General features: G+C 38.2%; 1 protein-coding gene and 1 non-coding gene across 2 annotated transcripts; one reads left to right on the top strand and one right to left on the bottom strand.

Annotated features, from left to right (window-relative positions):
* The first annotated feature begins 4,673 nt into the window (after nucleotides 1–4,673).
* Nucleotides 4,674–4,780, top strand: LOC127133405 (small nucleolar RNA R71). Its single transcript, XR_007807383.1, has one exon. It is a non-coding gene; the product is annotated as a small nucleolar RNA R71 (small nucleolar RNA).
* Nucleotides 4,781–6,797: 2,017 nt separating this feature from the next.
* On the bottom strand, nucleotides 6,798–7,765 carry LOC127130472 (uncharacterized). The gene is made up of 2 exons (XM_051059477.1): nucleotides 7,618–7,765; nucleotides 6,798–7,537 (listed from the first exon to the last, which is right to left on the bottom strand). Exons 1-2 carry the CDS (start codon nucleotides 7,703–7,705, stop codon nucleotides 6,798–6,800), a joined length of 828 nt encoding a protein of 275 aa, XP_050915434.1. The 5' UTR covers nucleotides 7,706–7,765.
* Nucleotides 7,766–18,270: the final 10,505 nt, after the last annotated feature.

The raw sequence follows: 18,270 nt of genomic DNA, 5'->3' as shown, positions 1-18,270 counted from the left end.
AAACTGTCCTTACTATTGAGAAGTAAGTAGCTTTATCCTTAATTTGGATGTAAAAGGGACATCGTAGGGTCATCGATTGGTCATTGAAGGCAACAGTTGTGAGGATACCTTAGCATTCGAAGGGACTATCATCATTTAACCATAGGCTACACCGAAGGGTCATCGAGGGACAAAGGCAACATTCGAGGGACTATGATGATTTAACCGAAGGGTCTTTGCTAAGTGCATCCCTACATTCGTGGGACATGACCATAATACCGTAATCGCAGGGTAACAAAGAGAGGTCCGAGATCGCATGTTTAACGGCAAAGTTTTACAATTAATTATATAGTCGTAATCAATTAGGTAATTAGGTCCACAGTAAAATTGATGAAATCAATACATTAAAATCAGCTAGGTAATTTAGGATGAATCTCCACATAAAAATTAAGTAATTCAGAATCCATCTCCATAAGGGTATCCCACACATAAGGTGGAATACCTAGCCGACTGTCTCCTCGGAAATATGTAAGCCTTTACACAATTCAACACACGGGTTAAAGCATCGAGATAAAGTACAATTTGAAATTGCACCATAACACAACAGTCATTAAATCAGACCAAATAATGCAGAATTATAATGAATATTGATCGGATAAACATAAGGCAGAACAGCAAAGAAACAAAACAGCCACTGTCCCGTTCGCCCCTGCTTCGCCTAGCGAAGGCTTAGCGAGGGCTCGCTCCAGGCTCGCTTAGCGATGTGCTAGCGAGCGGCGACGAATTTTGAGTTTGACAGCAGCATGATCTCCGGAACCCTGACCTTCATGGCATTTAATTATAGGAATAGCATGGACAAACATTCAGGATATTCAGGCATACTTAAATTCACATGTGAAATCAAATTACATATCCGAAAAGTTAATCATGATGTCTTATGTATGTAGAGATTACCGATTAAAAGCATAAAACAGTAGTGATGCGCAAACCTGTTTGCAACTGAGCTGCGATGTTGAAAGGACCTGACCGCTTTTGGTATCGGATGGAGTTGGGCGGCGGTAGCTTCGGAGCGGATGAGCGGCCTTCAGGGTTTCTTTACTCAGAATCCTTCAAGTTGATCTCCAGGGTTTCTATGCCAGGGTTTCCGTCCGTCTTCGTCTGTCCATTTTCGTGACTGAAGCTTGGCTATTTATAATGCTCTTGTTGTGACCTAATGGGCTCAGAATGAAGCCCGAAAATTCTGATGTTCGCGAGCTTCGCTAGGCGAGCGTTGTAGCGAAGGGTTCGCTAGGCGAAGGATTTGCTCGCCTGGCGAGCAGACCAGTTTGGGCCATTTTCTGGATTGGGCCTGTTGTGAGCTGGGCTTTTGTTCCTTTAAGGTCAGTGCCTTGCAGAATAAGTTGGAGTGCTTTGAGAAATGTTTGGCAAGATTAATGGGCAAATTTTGGGGTATGACAGGAGTCTAGGTTTTGCGTCCTTTTTAGTTAAGAGGTATTTGATAGCAGCGTGGTCAGTGTAGATGATTATTTTGGCTCCGACCAAGTAAGAACGAAATTTATCTAGCGCAAACACTACTGCTAGAAGTTCTTTCTCGGTTGTGGCGTAATTCATTTGTGCTTCATCTAGAGTTCTACTTGCGTAATATATAACATGAAGCTTTTTATCTTTTCGTTGTCCTAAAACAGCACCTACAGCGTAATCGCTGGCATCACACATTATTTCGAATGGTTCATTCCAATCTGGTGTCTGCATTATGGGTGCGGAGATCAGTGCTTGTTTAAGTGTTTGAAATGCTTCTAAACATTTATTGTCGAATATGAATTCAGCATCTTTCATCAATAATCCGGTCAACGGTTTAGTTATTTTAGAGAAGTCTTTAATGAATCGTCGGTAAAAACCGGCATGTCCTAAGAAGCTTCGTACTTCTCTCACAGTTTTCGGAGGTTGAAGGTTTTCGATTACCTCTATTTTGGCCTTGTCTACTTCAATTCCTCTATTTGAGATGATGTGTCCTAAAACAATTCCTTCTTGTACCATAAAGTGACATTTTTCCCAATTAAGTACTAGGTTTACTTTTACACATCGCTCTAGAACTTTCTCTAGGTTTTCAAGACATTCTTCAAAGCTTTGTCCGCATACGAAAAAGTCATCCATAAATACTTCCATGATGTTTTCTAGAAAATCGGCGAATATTGCCATCATGCATCTTTGGAAAGTTGCAGGAGCATTACACAAGCCAAACGGCATTCGTCTATAAGCGAAGGTACCAAAAGGGCACGTGAACGTTGTCTTTTCTTGGTCATCAGGGTGAATTGGTATTTGAAAGAAACCTGAGTAACCGTCTAGATAGCAGAAATGTGAATGTTTTGCTAATCGTTCTAACATCTGGTCAATGAATGGTAAAGGGAAATGATCTTTTCGGGTTGCTTTGTTTAGTTTCCTATAGTCAATGCACATTCTCCATCCCGATTCGATTCGTTTGGTTATAATTTCTCCTTTTTCATTTTCAATGACTGTTATACCTCCTTTCTTTGGTACTACGTGTACAGGACTAACCCATTTGCTATCAGATATAGGATATATGATACCTGCCTCTAATAACTTGGTTATTTCCTTCTTCACTACCTCACTCAGGATCGGGTTTAGTCTCCTCTGGTGTTCCCTAGAAGTTTTACAGTCTTCTTCTAGCATGATGCGGTGCATACAAATAGAAGGACTTATTCCTTTAAGATCGGTGATGTTGTAACCTAGTGCGGTTGGATATTTTCTTAAGATATGCAGGAGTTTTTCTGTTTCGAGCCTTCCTAGGTCAGCATTAACTATCACTGGTCGTTCAAGCTCTAAGTCTAGGAATTCATATCTTAGATTCTTGGGAAGTGTTTTCAGGTCTAAGGTTGGTTTCTTAAGGCATTGCGTAGGGTCCGGTGTTATTGCTAAACATTGGTTAAGTTTGTCTTCAACAAAATAGTCAGATGATTTGTTTTTTTCTAACTCCGTTTCTTTTTTGCATTCATCGATGATATCCATGAAGTAACATGTATCTTCTATTGCAGGTGCTTTCAAAAATTGGGAGAGAATGAACTCAATTTTCTCTTCTCCTACTTCGAAAGTGAGTCGTCCTCGTTTTACGTCTATGATTGCACCGGCAGTTGCTAAGAACGGTCTTCCCAGTATAATGGGTGTAACTTCATCTTCTCTAATATCCATAATTATAAAATCAGTTGGAATGTAGAATTGACCTATGCGTACTGGAACGTTTTCAAGAATTCCTACAGGATATTTTACGGAACGATCTGCTAGTTGCACAGACATTTTAGTTGGTCTTAATTCTCCCATTTCAAGTCTCTTGCATATGGATAAAGGCATAACACTAATACCGGCTCCTAAATCGCATAAGGCTTTGTCGATGACAAATTTTCCTATGTGACAGGGTATAGAGAAACTACCTGGGTATTTGAGTTTAGGAGGCATATTCTGTATTATAGCGCTACATTCAGCGGTAAGTGTAACGGTTTCGCTATCTTCAAGTTTCCTTTTATTAGAAAGAATTTCTTTTAAAAACTTGGCATATGAGGGCATCTGCGTAATAGCTTATGTAAACGGAATTGTGACGTTTAATTGTTTTAGTAGGTCGACAAATTTTTTAAATTGGCCCGTATCTTTGGTTTTAATAAGCCTTTGAGGGTAAGGGATATGTGGTTTATAAGGTGGTGGAGGTACATAAGGTTCCTTCTTTTCTACGGTTTCCTTATTACTCTCTTCCTTTTCCTTAGGTTCACTTTCTTCCTCAGTTGACTTTTTAGAGTTTTGGTTGTCTATCCTTGGGTCAGACGGTCCTTCCACTTCCGTTCCACTTCTCAGTATAATTGCATGAGCGTGGCTTCTTGGGTTAGGTTGGGGTTGGCCAGGAAACGTACCAGTTGGGGCAGCAGTAGGCGCTTGTTGTTGAGCTACTTGTGATATTTGCGTTTCCAGCATTTTGTTATGAGTAGCCAGGGCATCTACTTTACTTGCTAGTTGTTTAATTTGTTCGCTAGTGTGTACATTCTGGTTTAAGAAATCTTTATTGGTTTGCTATTGAGAAGCTATAAAGTTTTCCATCATGATTTCCAAGTTGGATTTCCTAGGGGCGTTATTGTTAGATGTAGATGGGGGTCGGCTTCTGATATCCCGGAGGTATAGCTGGGGCTTGATTTGGAGATTGTCCAGGTGCGTATAGAGCATTATTACTCTTATATGAAAAATTGGGATGATTCTTCCAATTTGAGTTATAGGTGTGCGAATAGGGGCTTCCTTGAGCATAACTTACTTGCTCCGCTTGGATTCCTGTTAGGAGTTGACAATCTGCAGGAGTTTGACCTTGGATTCCACAGACTTCGCAATTCTGAGTTATGGCAACTACGGTGGCTGGAGGTGATACATTTAAACTTTCGATTTTCTGGACCAGAGCATCCACTTTTGCATTAACATGATCAAGGTTACTTATCTCGTACATGCCAGTTTTCGTTTGAGGTTTTTCCACCATTGTTCGGTCGGTTCCCCACTGATAGTGGTTTTGAGCCATGCTTTCGATAAGTTGGTAAGCGTCAGCATAAGGTTTGTTCATTAGTGCACCACCTGCGGCGGCATCTATTGTTAACCTCGTGTTGTACAGGAGACCATTATAGAATGTATGAATTACTAACCAGTCTTCTAAACCATGATGTGGACAAAGTCTCATCATGTCTTTGTATCTTTCTCATGCTTCGAAAAGAGACTCGTTATCTTTCTGTTTAAATCCATTTATTTGGGCTCTTAACATAGCTGTTTTGCTTGGCGGAAAATATCGAGCAAGAAAAACTTTCTTCAACTCGTTCCATGTGGTGACTGAGTTGGAAGGAAGAGATTGAAGCCATCTTCTAGCGCTATCTCTTAGTGAGAAAGGAAAAAGACGAAGTCAAATTGCCTCTGAAGTGACACCATTAGCTTTAACAGTATCAGCGTATTGGACAAACACGGATAAATGAAGATTAGGATCCTCGGTAGGATTTCCAGAGAATTGGTTCTGTTGCACTGCCTGCAACAGTGAAGGTTTGAGTTCAAAGTTGTTTGCTTCGATTGCGGGTGGAGCAATACTTGAATGCGGTTCATCTTGCGATGGAGCGGCGTAATCTCTAAGAGCACGAGCTGGTTCTGCCATCTCGGGTATCGAAGGGAAAATATTTTTGAAATCAGGAAGTTCTACAGGAGGGAGATTGTTTGCAGCACGATATTCCCGAATTCGTCGTAAGACTCGGAGATATAGTTCGATATCGTTGATTCGTAAGTAGAACGGCTCTCCTTGTGAGCGAGTGCGTGGCATACAAATCAACGAAAGAAAGAAAGAAAAGAGAAAGAAAAGCCTTAGTCTCTACAGCGTAACAGAAGAGTTACGATATCGACTAAATAAAAGTCCCCGGCAACGGCGCCAAAAACTTGATCGCTCGACTTTATGAGTCGAATTGGGGTACAAACTGCAAGTGCACAGTTCTATCGCGTAGTTTTAAAAGATATCGATCCCACAGGGACTTATGAATCGATATACCGTTATCTAAGGTTACTTCGTAAAGCTAAGGCAGGTAATACTTTGATTTTTGGGGGAAAAAGCTAAAACTAAAATAAAATCTAAAATTAATATCTAATAAGCGGATATCGGTATGTAATTCGTCGTAATTAGGGAATCAATTCTTTATTGGTTTATTGTATTTATCTCATATGAAGAAAATCACAAGAAGTTTTGACAATTAAGATTGACTACGAACAAAAGTATCATTTGAAAACAAAGATAATGATAACAAGTGAAATAAGAATGATTAAATGGATAAATTGAGGTGTGTTGTATATTGGGAGACAAATAAAGGAGAGACATTAGAAGGGAAGAGAAATGAAAAAACAAAGTAACATTACATACAAATAGTATATTATAAAATCAGGTAGAATTGTTTCATCCAAAAGTGCTTAATGATGGTTCACCATAAAACACTTAATATGTGGTTTACTCTAGACTTCACACTTTTTCTTACTCGACTAAATTCTTTATTTTTTTACAAATATTTTAGGTATTTCAATTTCGGATGTTACTAAGCGGTAGTCTTTTTTATTTTGGACTTTTGCTCTCTTGTATCCCAATAAAAAAAGCTTAAATTAATTATTACTAGCCCTATTTTTAAATTCAAACTTTAACTATAAATAAAATGATTTGTTTTTAATCAACTACTCAAATATTTAGCATGAACAACAACACACCTTTAAAATTAAATTATTTTTTTGTTGATAATTTGGCCATAACCGCTTCCACCTTTTTTTTACATAAACTTTATTTTTCTTTTATCATAAATCATTATATTTGTTTGACTTTTATCATAATTATATAAATGATAGGTATTTTTCTTTAATCATAAATCATTATACTTGTTTGACTTTTATCATAGTTATATAAATGATAGGTTTAACTTACGACCTCTTTAAAAGCGTAGAAGACGGTCAATCTATTTTTCAGATCGCAAAATTATTACGTTAAATCGTGGATAAATAAGACCTTAATTTTTTTGTCATAGTTAAATAAGAACCTCTAAAAAAATTTATGACTTCTCTAATTTAACTCCTTGCAATATTTATTAGTTAAAGAAATTTAATGGTTGATTTTATTTTGTAAATGAAATCATTTATGCATACCTGTGCTTGCATTTATTCAATATAAAAGACACATATTTTTAAGAGTCATAATTCTAACACCTAGGTAACAAAACTGAGCCTTTAGCAGTTTCATAAGAGTTTCTTGCTGTCCAAGGAATTTACCATTAACTGGGAGTAACTACCTTGGCCACATAAGTAATGTTTTCCCTCCCCCCTCCTCTTCCTCCTCCCCTTTTTCTTCCTCGATTCATCTTATATTGGTTATTACCATGCCAATATGCATGGTTCTTAGACCATGATATGTTATTCTCTCTCCTTCTGTTATTTCCTTCCCATGCTCCCCAATTTCTGTTCCCACCGTTACTTGCTTGATACTTGTCATGCAAGTCACCGCCATAGTGCTCTTTTGGAATCCACCTTTGAGAATCATTTTGTTCCCAAGAGTTTGTTTCATTATTTTCATGGTTGTTTGATCCCCATCCCTCGTCACCATAACTTGGTTCCCGAGGCTTTGTTACTTCTTCGTCTTCAACCTCCCATCCAGTAGGTGTGAAGTCCCATCCATGACCGAGAGGATTGTCGACAATCACAGTCTCCTCCTGCTGGCTCATGATATGTCTGGCCTCTGCTTCTCTCTCCAAATCCAGACAGAGTTCAGGATCAACACTTGCATCCCAATCTACTTCATCGATGTACATGTCTGGATCAGGCAACGGAATGTCCCAGCTATAGCCGTTGATATCAGCCCAAAATCTGAATTTTGCATCATAAAAAGCCTGTTTGACTGCAGAATCTTCCCACTTCATCACATTGGAATGCGATTCTAATAGCTTTCGCCATGGAACTTGACCTACCGTAGCAAGAAACTTCTTTTCCCATAAAGGTACTGTTGAAAACCTATTATCTGCAAACCAAAAGAATTAAACAGAACTAAAAGAAAAAACAAAACCAAACGAAAAAAAGGGAAAACAAAAGGACACTTACACAAAGGTGATTTTCCCTTATAAGATGAGGATCTCCTGTTACCCACTTGATGATTGTTGAACCCTTGGTTTCTTCTCCAATTAGCCATTTCAATACGCAACAGAGAAAGAAGACTATGACACAGACGGAAGAAGTTTTACTAGGTTTGTTGTTGCTTCCACAATACATATCCTGATTGTGTATTTATAGCAACACGTTTTACTACTTTTTAGGGCAAAATAAGGAAATTGAATTTTTCATTAATAAGATTTACTTAAACAGAATCTATATTTTGTAAACTAAATGTATTTAGATAATTACTTTTTTTAATTAATAAGATTGACTAAAATCGAATCTAAATTTTGAAAATTAATAAATGCATTTTGGAAAGTATTTTTTTAAGTAATAAGATTGACCAAAAGTGAATCTTAAATTTGAAAATTAATAAATAAATACAATTTGGAAATTATTTTTTAATTAAGATTTACTAAAAATGAATTAAATTTTTTCAAATTTAATATATTTAGAAAATTATTTTTTTAAATTAATAAGATTGACCAAAATTGAATAATTTGAAAATTAATAAATAAATGTATTTTGGAATATTTTTTTATTAATAAGAATTTACTAAAATAGAATTCAAATTTTGAAATCTAATAAATTAATTTTGGAATTTTTTAATTAATAAGATTTACTAAAATTGAATTTAAGTTCCGAAAATTAATAAATGTATTTTGGAATTTTGAAAAACAAATATATCTATCTATATGGAATCTCTTTACGTTGATTATATATCAAAAAATTAAGGGCATCATATCACATTGATATCTTTTATGAAGTTAGATATTTTAAATATGTAATGTTTCAAGAATGAATTCACGCGCAGTTGCTATTATAGGTAAAAAAATGGGAAGAGAAGGTAAATTTTAGACTTAATACATGTTTTACTCCTTTAACTAGTTCTTTAAATTTATTTTTGTTATACGATTTGGTCTCTTCCGTCAATTTATAAAAAAAACGGTTAAGTTATGATGACGTGAATGTATAGCAAGGTTCAAACATTTATACTATCAAAGTAAGATTTTCACTTAATTTTTTCAGAAGATGAACAAAGATACTTAAGTGGAATCTTAGTTTATAATACAAATGCTAAGTCACATTTGAATCTTTAGCTTTACCGTACATCCATGTCACCATAACTTAACATTTTTTTATTAGAATTTGACGAAAAAGATCAAATAAAATAACAAAGATGAAGTTAAGAGACTAGCTTATAAGATTTTTTAATTAAGGGACAAAAACAAAATATTAAATTAAATTAAAGAATTTGAAACTAAATATACCAAAATTTTATCATTAAATTTGTCTTTAATGAAGTAACATTTGAAATAATACTAACATCCAAGTCATAAAAACGTTACTCTTTGACTATGAAAAATTTAAGAATGTCAATTTAAAAAATTTTAAAATGATTATTTTGATGTATGGTTTCATTTTTTAGACCAATTTGTCTATGTACCAGTCTTTCAACTTATGAACCATTTTGATTTTTTTTAAATTTAGGCTTTGTTTTTAATGTATTAAAATCATTAATTTTTTTAATTATTTATTTTGTCCGTTATTTAATCACACACTAGGTAAGGCCGACAACTTTGCAGCCTCTAGGTGAGGCGACGACCATATATCTCCCTCTAGAAGATATTTGCTTTAAATTAGAATTTGAAGGAGTTTCAGAAGGATATGACACTTTTGAAACAGAGGAGTCCAGAGGCGTAGGCGATCTGGTTTCTGAAGGTTCTCCCAAATTCAGAGTCGTCTTCTTCGACTTCCTCTCAGAGGGCTCTCTCATTCTCTTCATGAAGTTGGGTGGATGTTCTGCTAGCCAATCCACTGAGAACTTTGAGATATCCGTTCCTTGAAATGCCAGATCCTGAAGTTAATGGGCAATGTCCTCTAGAGGATCTATCTTGGAGAAAAGATAGAGACCATTTATAATCTTTCTTTGATCCTTCAGAGCTTCTCAGGATGTGCCCAGAGTTGGCTTGGCCAAAACTCTTTCAATGACCCCCATGCTCTTCAGATTTTTGGCATTCAAAGGCTTATCGACATCTACAGTCACATTCCATCAGGTTGTCGAATATCAGATGGTCCACCAGCCCATTTTCGATCAGAACATCATATATGAGCCTCCCCAGAGGGATGTAGTTTCTGGGCTTCATGTGGTTCCTTGTATCCCTGGTTGAACCCCTCAGATACTTGAAGAGCAACACTGACATATTAGCTTTAGTCCCTTGTGAAGGAAATACAAGATGCACTTCTGATCCGTGTTGATGTAGTCAGAAGAGTTTGAAGTTGGAAGGTGGTGGATGGTACCTAGAATGATCTTTAACCATACCCTCAGAGTCTGGTGAAGTTCCTTGTTCTTGGAGGATTTCCCATCTGAGTTCTGTTTGAAAATAGTGGTAACAATCTCCTGGGACATGTACCTTGCCCTAGGGTTTATGTTATAAATCCTTCTGCCTCCAATTTTCTCCATATTTAGAAGTTTGGCAATTGACTTCTCTGTGATGACCATTTTGACTCCCAGAACAAAGGAAACTATGCAATGGTCATCGAAGTATGCAAATCTCCAGAAGTCTTTGACGAGGAAGGTCTAGATAGGACCATAAAGTCTCTGAAAGTAATTTCCCTAACCTTGTTTCTTCAAATCTTCAGTGAGATCAACTCCATTTCGCTTCATGTTTTCAAAGTCCACCAATGATTCACATAGAACCTCCAGTTTTTCAAAAGGTGTGGCAAGGTTTATGTGAGGGGGATGATCAAGGACGTGGGGTTCCTTGTAAGCAGTTGTTGAGGTTGTAGCAGATTCAGTAGTGGTTTGTTGTGGAGCTTCAGAAAGTTGTTCATTTTCTTCCCTTTGTTGAGACTAGTTGTAGACTTGTTGTCGTTGAGAATCCATTTGGAGAAGATGAAGATTATCGTTGAATGTTGATAAAGAATGAAGAATGTTGATGAACTTGAAGAGAGTTTGAGCACAAGAGGGCTTTTGTAGGTTTGTGAGTGAAAAGTATAAAAGTGAGAATTGTGAAAAATATATATACACATCATGTAGCATGCAAAACGACAACGCTAAAGGAGAATAGGAAACACCAAAATTAATTAGTTTAGAAATCTGAGTTGACACGCTTGGGGAGAATTAATTGCAGTTAATGATGGTTGTCTAGTCTCAAAAATATGCACACTGCTCGAGGAGATCTCAACAGCTTGGCTCTTGAGTTCTTAGCTAGACAATTGTCTAGAAGATCCAAGGCCACACGTTTGAGAAACCACGTGTTGATGTTTCTGACATCAAGAATGCCAAAGGGTTTCTGATTCAGAGGGATTCTGTAACACCCCGATAATAATATGATAATTATTTAAATTAAGTTAATAATATATTTATTAATTTAATTAGGTAATTGGATTATTATTATTATCGTTTTTGGAATTATTGAATTATTATTATTATTGGGATAATAATATAAATTGGAAAATATATAAGTTGGAAATAAGAGAAAGAGTCTCATTCGGAAAAGAAAGTTTTCACGTGAAACAGAGAAGCGATTGAGAAAGTGGAGAAAGGGCAAGAGGAAGAGCTAGAGAGCAAGGGTTGGAGAACGGAAAAGCTTGAAGCTCAAAGTTGCCGGATTAACTTAGGTAAGGGGGGTTTATCGTCGTTTAATGGGTATTATGGGTTAGCATGTAATGGGTAGTGATAAACCGTTGAATTGACCCTAATTGGGATTGTCGAATGTTGAAAATTGTGATGGATATGTTGTGTAAAAACTGAAATTGAACCTGTAATTGAGTGTGTTGTAATTTCCCTAACGTATAGCTTTTTACGGAATTGGAATCGGAGGTCCGGAAGTCCTCCAACGGCGGAAAATGCGGAGAATTCTGCATTCTGCTTTGTGTTAGCGCAGGAACTGCTGTTTTGTCTGCGTTAACCGTTAACCCAGGGTGTTAACCGGTTAACACTGTTGCGAATTGTGAAATTAGTGTTGTTTTGCCTGCGTTAACCGGTTAACCCAGGGCGTTAACCGGTTAACACTGTTGTGAATTGCCAGGAAGCGTGTTTGTGCTGCGTTAACCGGTTAACCCAGGGCGTTAACCGGTTAACACTGTTGAAAAGTGAGAAAATTGACATTTTAATGTTGTGTACATAATTGATGTTTGGCCTATAGTGGCGTATGATGTAATAGGGATTAATTCCCGCTATTTTGAGCAGTATAGGTATTAGTAGAGTGTGCTAATACTGTGGTTAATTATTTGACATGATATGATGTTTTGATACATGTGTTGATGATGTTTGATGGTATGCATAATGTTGTGAATGTACATGTTATGTATGAAATTGTGAATGGACTGTTGTATGGCTTAGAGTGTGAGCATATGTCCATTGTGGATTTTGTTGTTGATGTTGCATTGCTAGATGGTTAGCATGCATATTGTGGCCTTTATGGTGGTAGCTAATTCCCATGGTGAGGAATTAGTGAGTTAGTCATTTTGGACTGTTGTTGATGTTTGCATGCTAGGTGATTAGCGTGCATAGCATGGCCCATTTGGGGTGGTAGCTAATTCCCATGGTGAGGAATTAGTGAGTGAGTCACTAGGTCTCAAATGAGTGGGACTAGTGGGCTTGGTAGCCGTGCCTGGATTTGGACGGTGAGGTGAACTATATGTTCACAAATAGTCGGTACCGCATGCATGGAGTCTCATTGCATAATTGATGTATGGCGTATAATATGAATGGATGTATTCCAGTATTATACGTAGTGTTGTGTGTTGTGTGTTGTGTTGATGTTGAGTATGATTGAGTTAATATTGCTGTTACTGAATGTGTAATCTGATTTGGGTGATGAAATGTGTTATTTACTTAGCATTACATGATATTTTATAATGCTTATTATATCGATTGAGGAACTCACCCTTACAACTATTTTTCAGGTAACGAGCAATGAGTTGAGTAGGAGTTAATGCTTGGAGTCTAGTGTAGTCTCCTTAGTGGGTCGTGCTCTGATAGATGTAACATCGGGACGGGATGTTTTTATTTTGTTGAATAATTTTACATGTAATATGTTACATGTTTTACATGATTGATGAGATTTCTATTCGCTGCGGTTTATGCAAATATTTATGTTTTGAATTAATAAAAGAGCATGACAGTTATTGTGTTGAATGGTGTGAAATATTGTGTGACACCCTTAAATTGCATACTTACTCTGATTGACATATTGTTATTTTTAATTAAATAATTGGGGTATTTTAGAAGGGTGTTACATTAGTGGTATCAGAGCATAGTCGGTCGAGTCGAGTCGTAATTATTCTGTTTCCCCTGTACGGGATAGGTGTTGTGTAACCCTATCAGTACTTATTGTTTTAGCTTGTTGGGTTTTCAGAATAGAGATGGCTGGAAGAGGTAGAGATGATGCTGCGATTCCTGAGGCTCTGGGTATGCTAGCTGGAGTACTTGGAGGGAATCCGAATGTGGTGGGAATGGGAGCTGCTCGTCAACTGAGTGAGTTCCAGAAGAACAATCCTCCAATGTTCAAAGGAGCATACGATCCAGATGGCGCTCAGAAGTGGTTGAAGGAGATCGAGAGAATCTTCCGAGTGACTGAGTGTGCCAATAACCAGAAGGTCAGGTTCGGTACGCATATGCTGTCAGAAGAAGCAGATGATTGGTGGGTTGCTACCCGCACTGAGTTGGAATCTGCTGGAAATGCTGAGATCACTTTGGCTGTGTTCAGAGAGAGATTCCTGAGGAAGTACTTTCCAGAAGATGTCAGAGGAAAGAAAGAGATAGAGTTCTTGGAATTGAAGTAGGGCAATCGGTCGGTTACTGAGTATGTTGCTAAGTTCACAGAGCTGTCGAAGTATTACACTCCCTATAGTGAGGCTGCTGGAGAATTTTCGAAATGTGTGAAGTTTGAGAACGGGTTGCGTCCCGAGATCAAACAGGCTATTGGATATCAGCGGATCAGAGTGTTTTCTGACTTGGTTGACTGTTGCAGGATTTTTGAACAGGATTCCAAAGCCAGAGCGGAGAGCTATCAGCAGAGGGTTGATAGAAGAGGCAAGAATCAGAATGATCGTGGGAAACCGTATGCAGCTGGCAGAGGTTTCCAGAGTCAGAGTGGGATGAAGAGGCCTAGTGGGGGAGACTCTAGTGCTCCTGCTAAGTGTTACAGATGTGGTCAGGCTGGACATCGTGTCCATGAGTGTACCAGTGCTGAGAAGAAATGTTTCAAGTGTGGAAAAGGTGGTCATTTGGCTGCAGAGTGTCGGTCGAAGACTGTGACTTGCTTCAACTGTGGAGAGGTGGGTCATATTAGTCCACAGTGTCCTAAGCCAAAGAAAGAGAATCAGTCGGGAGGCAAGGTCTTTGCTTTATCGGGTTCTGAGACTTTTGCAGATGATCGTTTGATCCGAGGTACGTGTTATATTAATGGCTTTCCTCTTGTAGCTATTATCGACACCGGTGCTACTCATTCCTTTATATCTTTGGATTGTGCTGTGAAACTTAAGTTAGAGATATCTGAGATGCATGGAAGTATGGTGATTGATACTCCTGCGAAGGGTTCAGTGACTACTACTTCAGTTTGTTTAAATTGTCCCTTGAGTATTTTTGGTAGAGACTTTGGGATGGACCTCGTGTGTCTTCCATTAGTGCAGATTGATGTTATCTTGGGTATGAACTGGTTGGTGTTTAACCGAGTTTCTATCAATTGTTTTGATAAGACTGTGATATTTCCTGAGGTTGAGGAAGGAAAGGATTTGTTTCTATCAGCGAGACAAGTGGATGAGGCAGTAGCAGATGGGGCAGAGTTGTTTATACTGTTAGTAACTTTGGAGGCTAAAGATAAACTGGTGATTTGCGATCTAGCTATGGTGTGTGATTTTCCTGATGTGTTTCCGGAAGAGGTGAATGAATTGCCGCCAGAGCGTGAAGTTGAGTTCTCGATTGACTTGGTACCTGGTACTAGACCGATATCGATGGCTCCGTACCGTATGTCTGCTGTTGAGTTAACTGAATTGAAGAGTCAGTTGGAAGATCTGTTGGATAAGAAATTTATTCGTCTGAGTGTGTCACCGTGGGGTGCACCAGTGTTATTGGTTAAGAAGAAAGAAGGTACTATGAGGTTGTGTGTGGACTACAGGCAACTGAATAAAGTGACGATCAAGAATCAGTATCCTTTGCCGAGGATTGATGATTTGATGGATCAATTGGTTGGTGCGAGTGTGTTCAGCAAGATAGATTTGAGATCTGGGTATCATCAGATACGTGTGAAAACTGAGGATATTCAGAAGACTGCTTTTAGAACAAGGTATGGACATTATGAGTATTCTGTAATGCCTTTTGGTGTGACTAATGCGCCTGGAGTATTTATGGAGTATATGAATAGGATTTTCCATCCGTACCTAGATAAGTTTGTTGTGGTGTTTATTGATGACATTTTGGTGTATTCGAAATCTGAAGAAGAGCATGCTGAGCATTTGAGAGTGGTTTTAGAAGTTCTCCGAGAAAAGAAGCTATTTGCTAAACTGTCTAAGTGTGAATTTTGGTTAGAGGAGGTTAGTTTTCTTGGTCATGTGATTTCAAGAGGTGGTGTTGCTGTTGATCCTTCTAAGATAGAAGCGGTGTCTAAGTGGGAAGCTCCGAAGTCTGTTGCTGAGATTCGAAGTTTTCTTGGTTTGGCGGGTTATTATAGGAAGTTCATTGAGGGATTTTCTAAGTTGGCGTTACCGTTGACGATGTTGACTAGAAAGGGGCAAACGTTTGTTTGGGATTCAAAATGTGAAGAAGGTTTTCAAGAGTTAAAGAGAAGGTTAACTACTGCTCCTATTCTGATATTACCGAGTTCGTTGGAATCATTTGAGGTTTACTGTGATGCTTCATTGTTGGGTTTGGGTGGTGTGTTGATGCAGAATAAGCAGGTTATAGCTTATGCTTCGAGACAACTGAGAGTTCATGAGAGGAACTATCCGACGCACGATTTAGAGTTGGCAGCTGTGGTATTTGTTCTGAAGTTATGGAGACACTATTTGTACGGGTCAAGATTTGAAGTTTTCAGTGACCATAAAAGTTTGAAGTATTTGTTTGATCAGAAAGAGCTGAATATGAGACAGAGGAGATGGTTAGAATTTCTGAAGGATTATGACTTTGGTTTGAATTACCATCCGGGTAAAGCAAACGTAGTAGCTGATGCATTGAGTCGGAAATCATTGCATATGTCTATGTTAATGGTTAAAGAATTGGATTTAATTGAGCAGTTTAGAGATTTGAGTTTGGTGTGTGAGAGTACTCACAATAGTGTTAAATTGGGAATGTTGAAATTAACGAGTGGTATTCTGGATGAGATTAGAGAGGGTCAGAAATCCGATATGCTTTTGGTTGATAAGTTGACTTTAGTGAATCAAGGTCAAGGTGGTGAATTCAGAATTGATGAGAATGGTGTTTTGAAATTTGGTAATCGGGTGTGTATTCCGGACGTTACCGAACTTAAGAAGAGTATTCTAGAGGAAGGACATCGTAGTGGCCTGAGTATTCATCCGGGAGCTACGAAGATGTATCATGATTTGAAAAAGTTATTTTGGTGGCCGGGAATGAAGAAAGAAATTGCGAGTTTTGTTTATTCCTGTTTGACTTGTCAGAAGTCAAAGATTGAGCATCAGAAGCCGTCTGGGCTAATGCAACCGTTGGCTATTCCAGAGTGGAAGTGGGATAGTATCAGTATGGATTTTGTTTCTGGTTTACCGAGGACAAGTAAGAATTTTGAAGCTATTTGGGTGATTGTGGATAGATTGACGAAGTCGGCTCATTTCATTCCGATCAGAATGGATTATCCGTTAGAGAGATTAGCCGAGTTGTATATTGAGAAGATTGTAAGTTTGCATGGTATTCCGTCTAGTATTGTTTCGGACAGAGATCCTAGATTTACATCGAAGTTTTGGGAAGGTTTGCAGAGGGCTTTGGGAACTAAGCTGAGATTGAGTTCTGCATATCATCCGCAGACTGATGGTCAGACTGAGAGGACGATTCAGTCATTAGAGGATCTTTTGAGAGCTTGTGTTTTGGAAAAGGGAGGTGCTTGGGATTGTTATTTACCTTTGATTGAGTTTACCTACAACAATAGTTTTCATTCGAGCATTGGTATGACACCGTTTGAAGCTTTGTATGGTAGGAGATGTCGGACACCTTTATGTTGGTATGAGTCTGGTGAGAGTGCTGTGGTTGGACCGGAGATTGTTCAACAAACCACGGAAAAGATTAAGATGATTCAGGAGAAGATGAGAATTGCTCAGAGTCGTCAGAAGAGTTATCATGACAAGAGGAGGAAGTCACTTGAATTTCAAGAGGGAGATCATGTGTTTCTTCGTGTTACTCCGATAACTGGGGTTGGTCGAGCTTTGAAGTCGAAAAAGTTGACACCTCGATTTATTGGTCCTTATCAGATTTTGGAGAGGATAGGGGAAGTAGCCTATCGTATCGCTTTACCGCCGTCGCTTGCGAATTTGCATGAAGTTTTTCATGTGTCTCAGTTGAGGAGGTACATTCATGATCCGTCGCATGTAGTCCAAATAGATGATGTACAGGTGAGAGATAACCTGACTGTTGAAACATCACCTATGAGGATTGAGGATCGAGAATTGAAGCAGTTGCGGGGTAAAGAGATTGCCTTGGTGAAAGTAACTTGGGGAGGACCAGCAGGTGGCAATGTGACTTGGGAACTGGAGAGTAAGATGAAGGAGTCTTACCCAGAGTTGTTCGCTTGAGGTATGTTTTCAAGGACGAAAACTCTTTTAGTGGGGGAGAGTTGTAACACCCCGATAATAATATGATAATTATTTAAATTAAGTTAATAATATATTTATTAATTTAATTAGGTAATTGGATTATTATTATTATCGTTTTTGGAATTATTGAATTATTATTATTATTGGGATAATAATATAAATTGGAAAATATATAAGTTGGAAATAAGAGAAAGAGTCTCATTCGGAAAAGAAAGTTTTCACGTGAAACAGAGAAGCGATTGAGAAAGTGGAGAAAGGGCAAGAGGAAGAGCTAGAGAGCAAGGGTTGGAGAACGGAAAAGCTTGAAGCTCAAAGTTGCCGGATTAACTTAGGTAAGGGGGGTTTATCGTCGTTTAATGGGTATTATGGGTTAGCATGTAATGGGTAGTGATAAACCGTTGAATTGACCCTAATTGGGATTGTCGAATGTTGAAAATTGTGATGGATATGTTGTGTAAAAACTGAAATTGAACCTGTAATTGAGTGTGTTGTAATTTCCCTAACGTATAGCTTTTTACGGAATTGGAATCGGAGGTCCGGAAGTCCTCCAACGGCGGAAAATGCGGAGAATTCTGCATTCTGCTTTGTGTTAGCGCAGGAACTGCTGTTTTGTCTGCGTTAACCGATTAACCCAGGGTGTTAACCGGTTAACACTGTTGCGAATTGTGAAATTAGTGTTGTTTTGCCTGCGTTAACCGGTTAACCCAGGGCGTTAACCGGTTAACACTGTTGTGAATTGCCAGGAAGCGTGTTTGTGCTGCGTTAACCGGTTAACCCAGGGCGTTAACCGGTTAACACTGTTGAAAAGTGAGAAAATTGACATTTTAATGTTGTGTA

The sequence above is a fragment of the Lathyrus oleraceus genome, chromosome 3 (assembly GCF_024323335.1).
Source record: "Lathyrus oleraceus cultivar Zhongwan6 chromosome 3, CAAS_Psat_ZW6_1.0, whole genome shotgun sequence".
NCBI lineage: Eukaryota > Viridiplantae > Streptophyta > Magnoliopsida > Fabales > Fabaceae > Lathyrus > Lathyrus oleraceus.
The sequence above is the reverse complement of the archived record's forward strand: the minus strand, read 5'-3'. Positions and strand labels throughout refer to the sequence as shown.

Coding starts and splice junctions, on each gene's coding strand:
- LOC127130472 (XM_051059477.1), bottom strand. CDS start 7,705: ATGGCTAATTGGAGAAGAAACCAAGGGTTCAACAATCATCAAGTGGGT. Junction 7,538..7,617: donor TAAGGGAAAATCACCTTTGT/GTAAGTGTCCTT, acceptor TTTGGTTTGCAG/ATAATAGGTTTTCAACAGTA.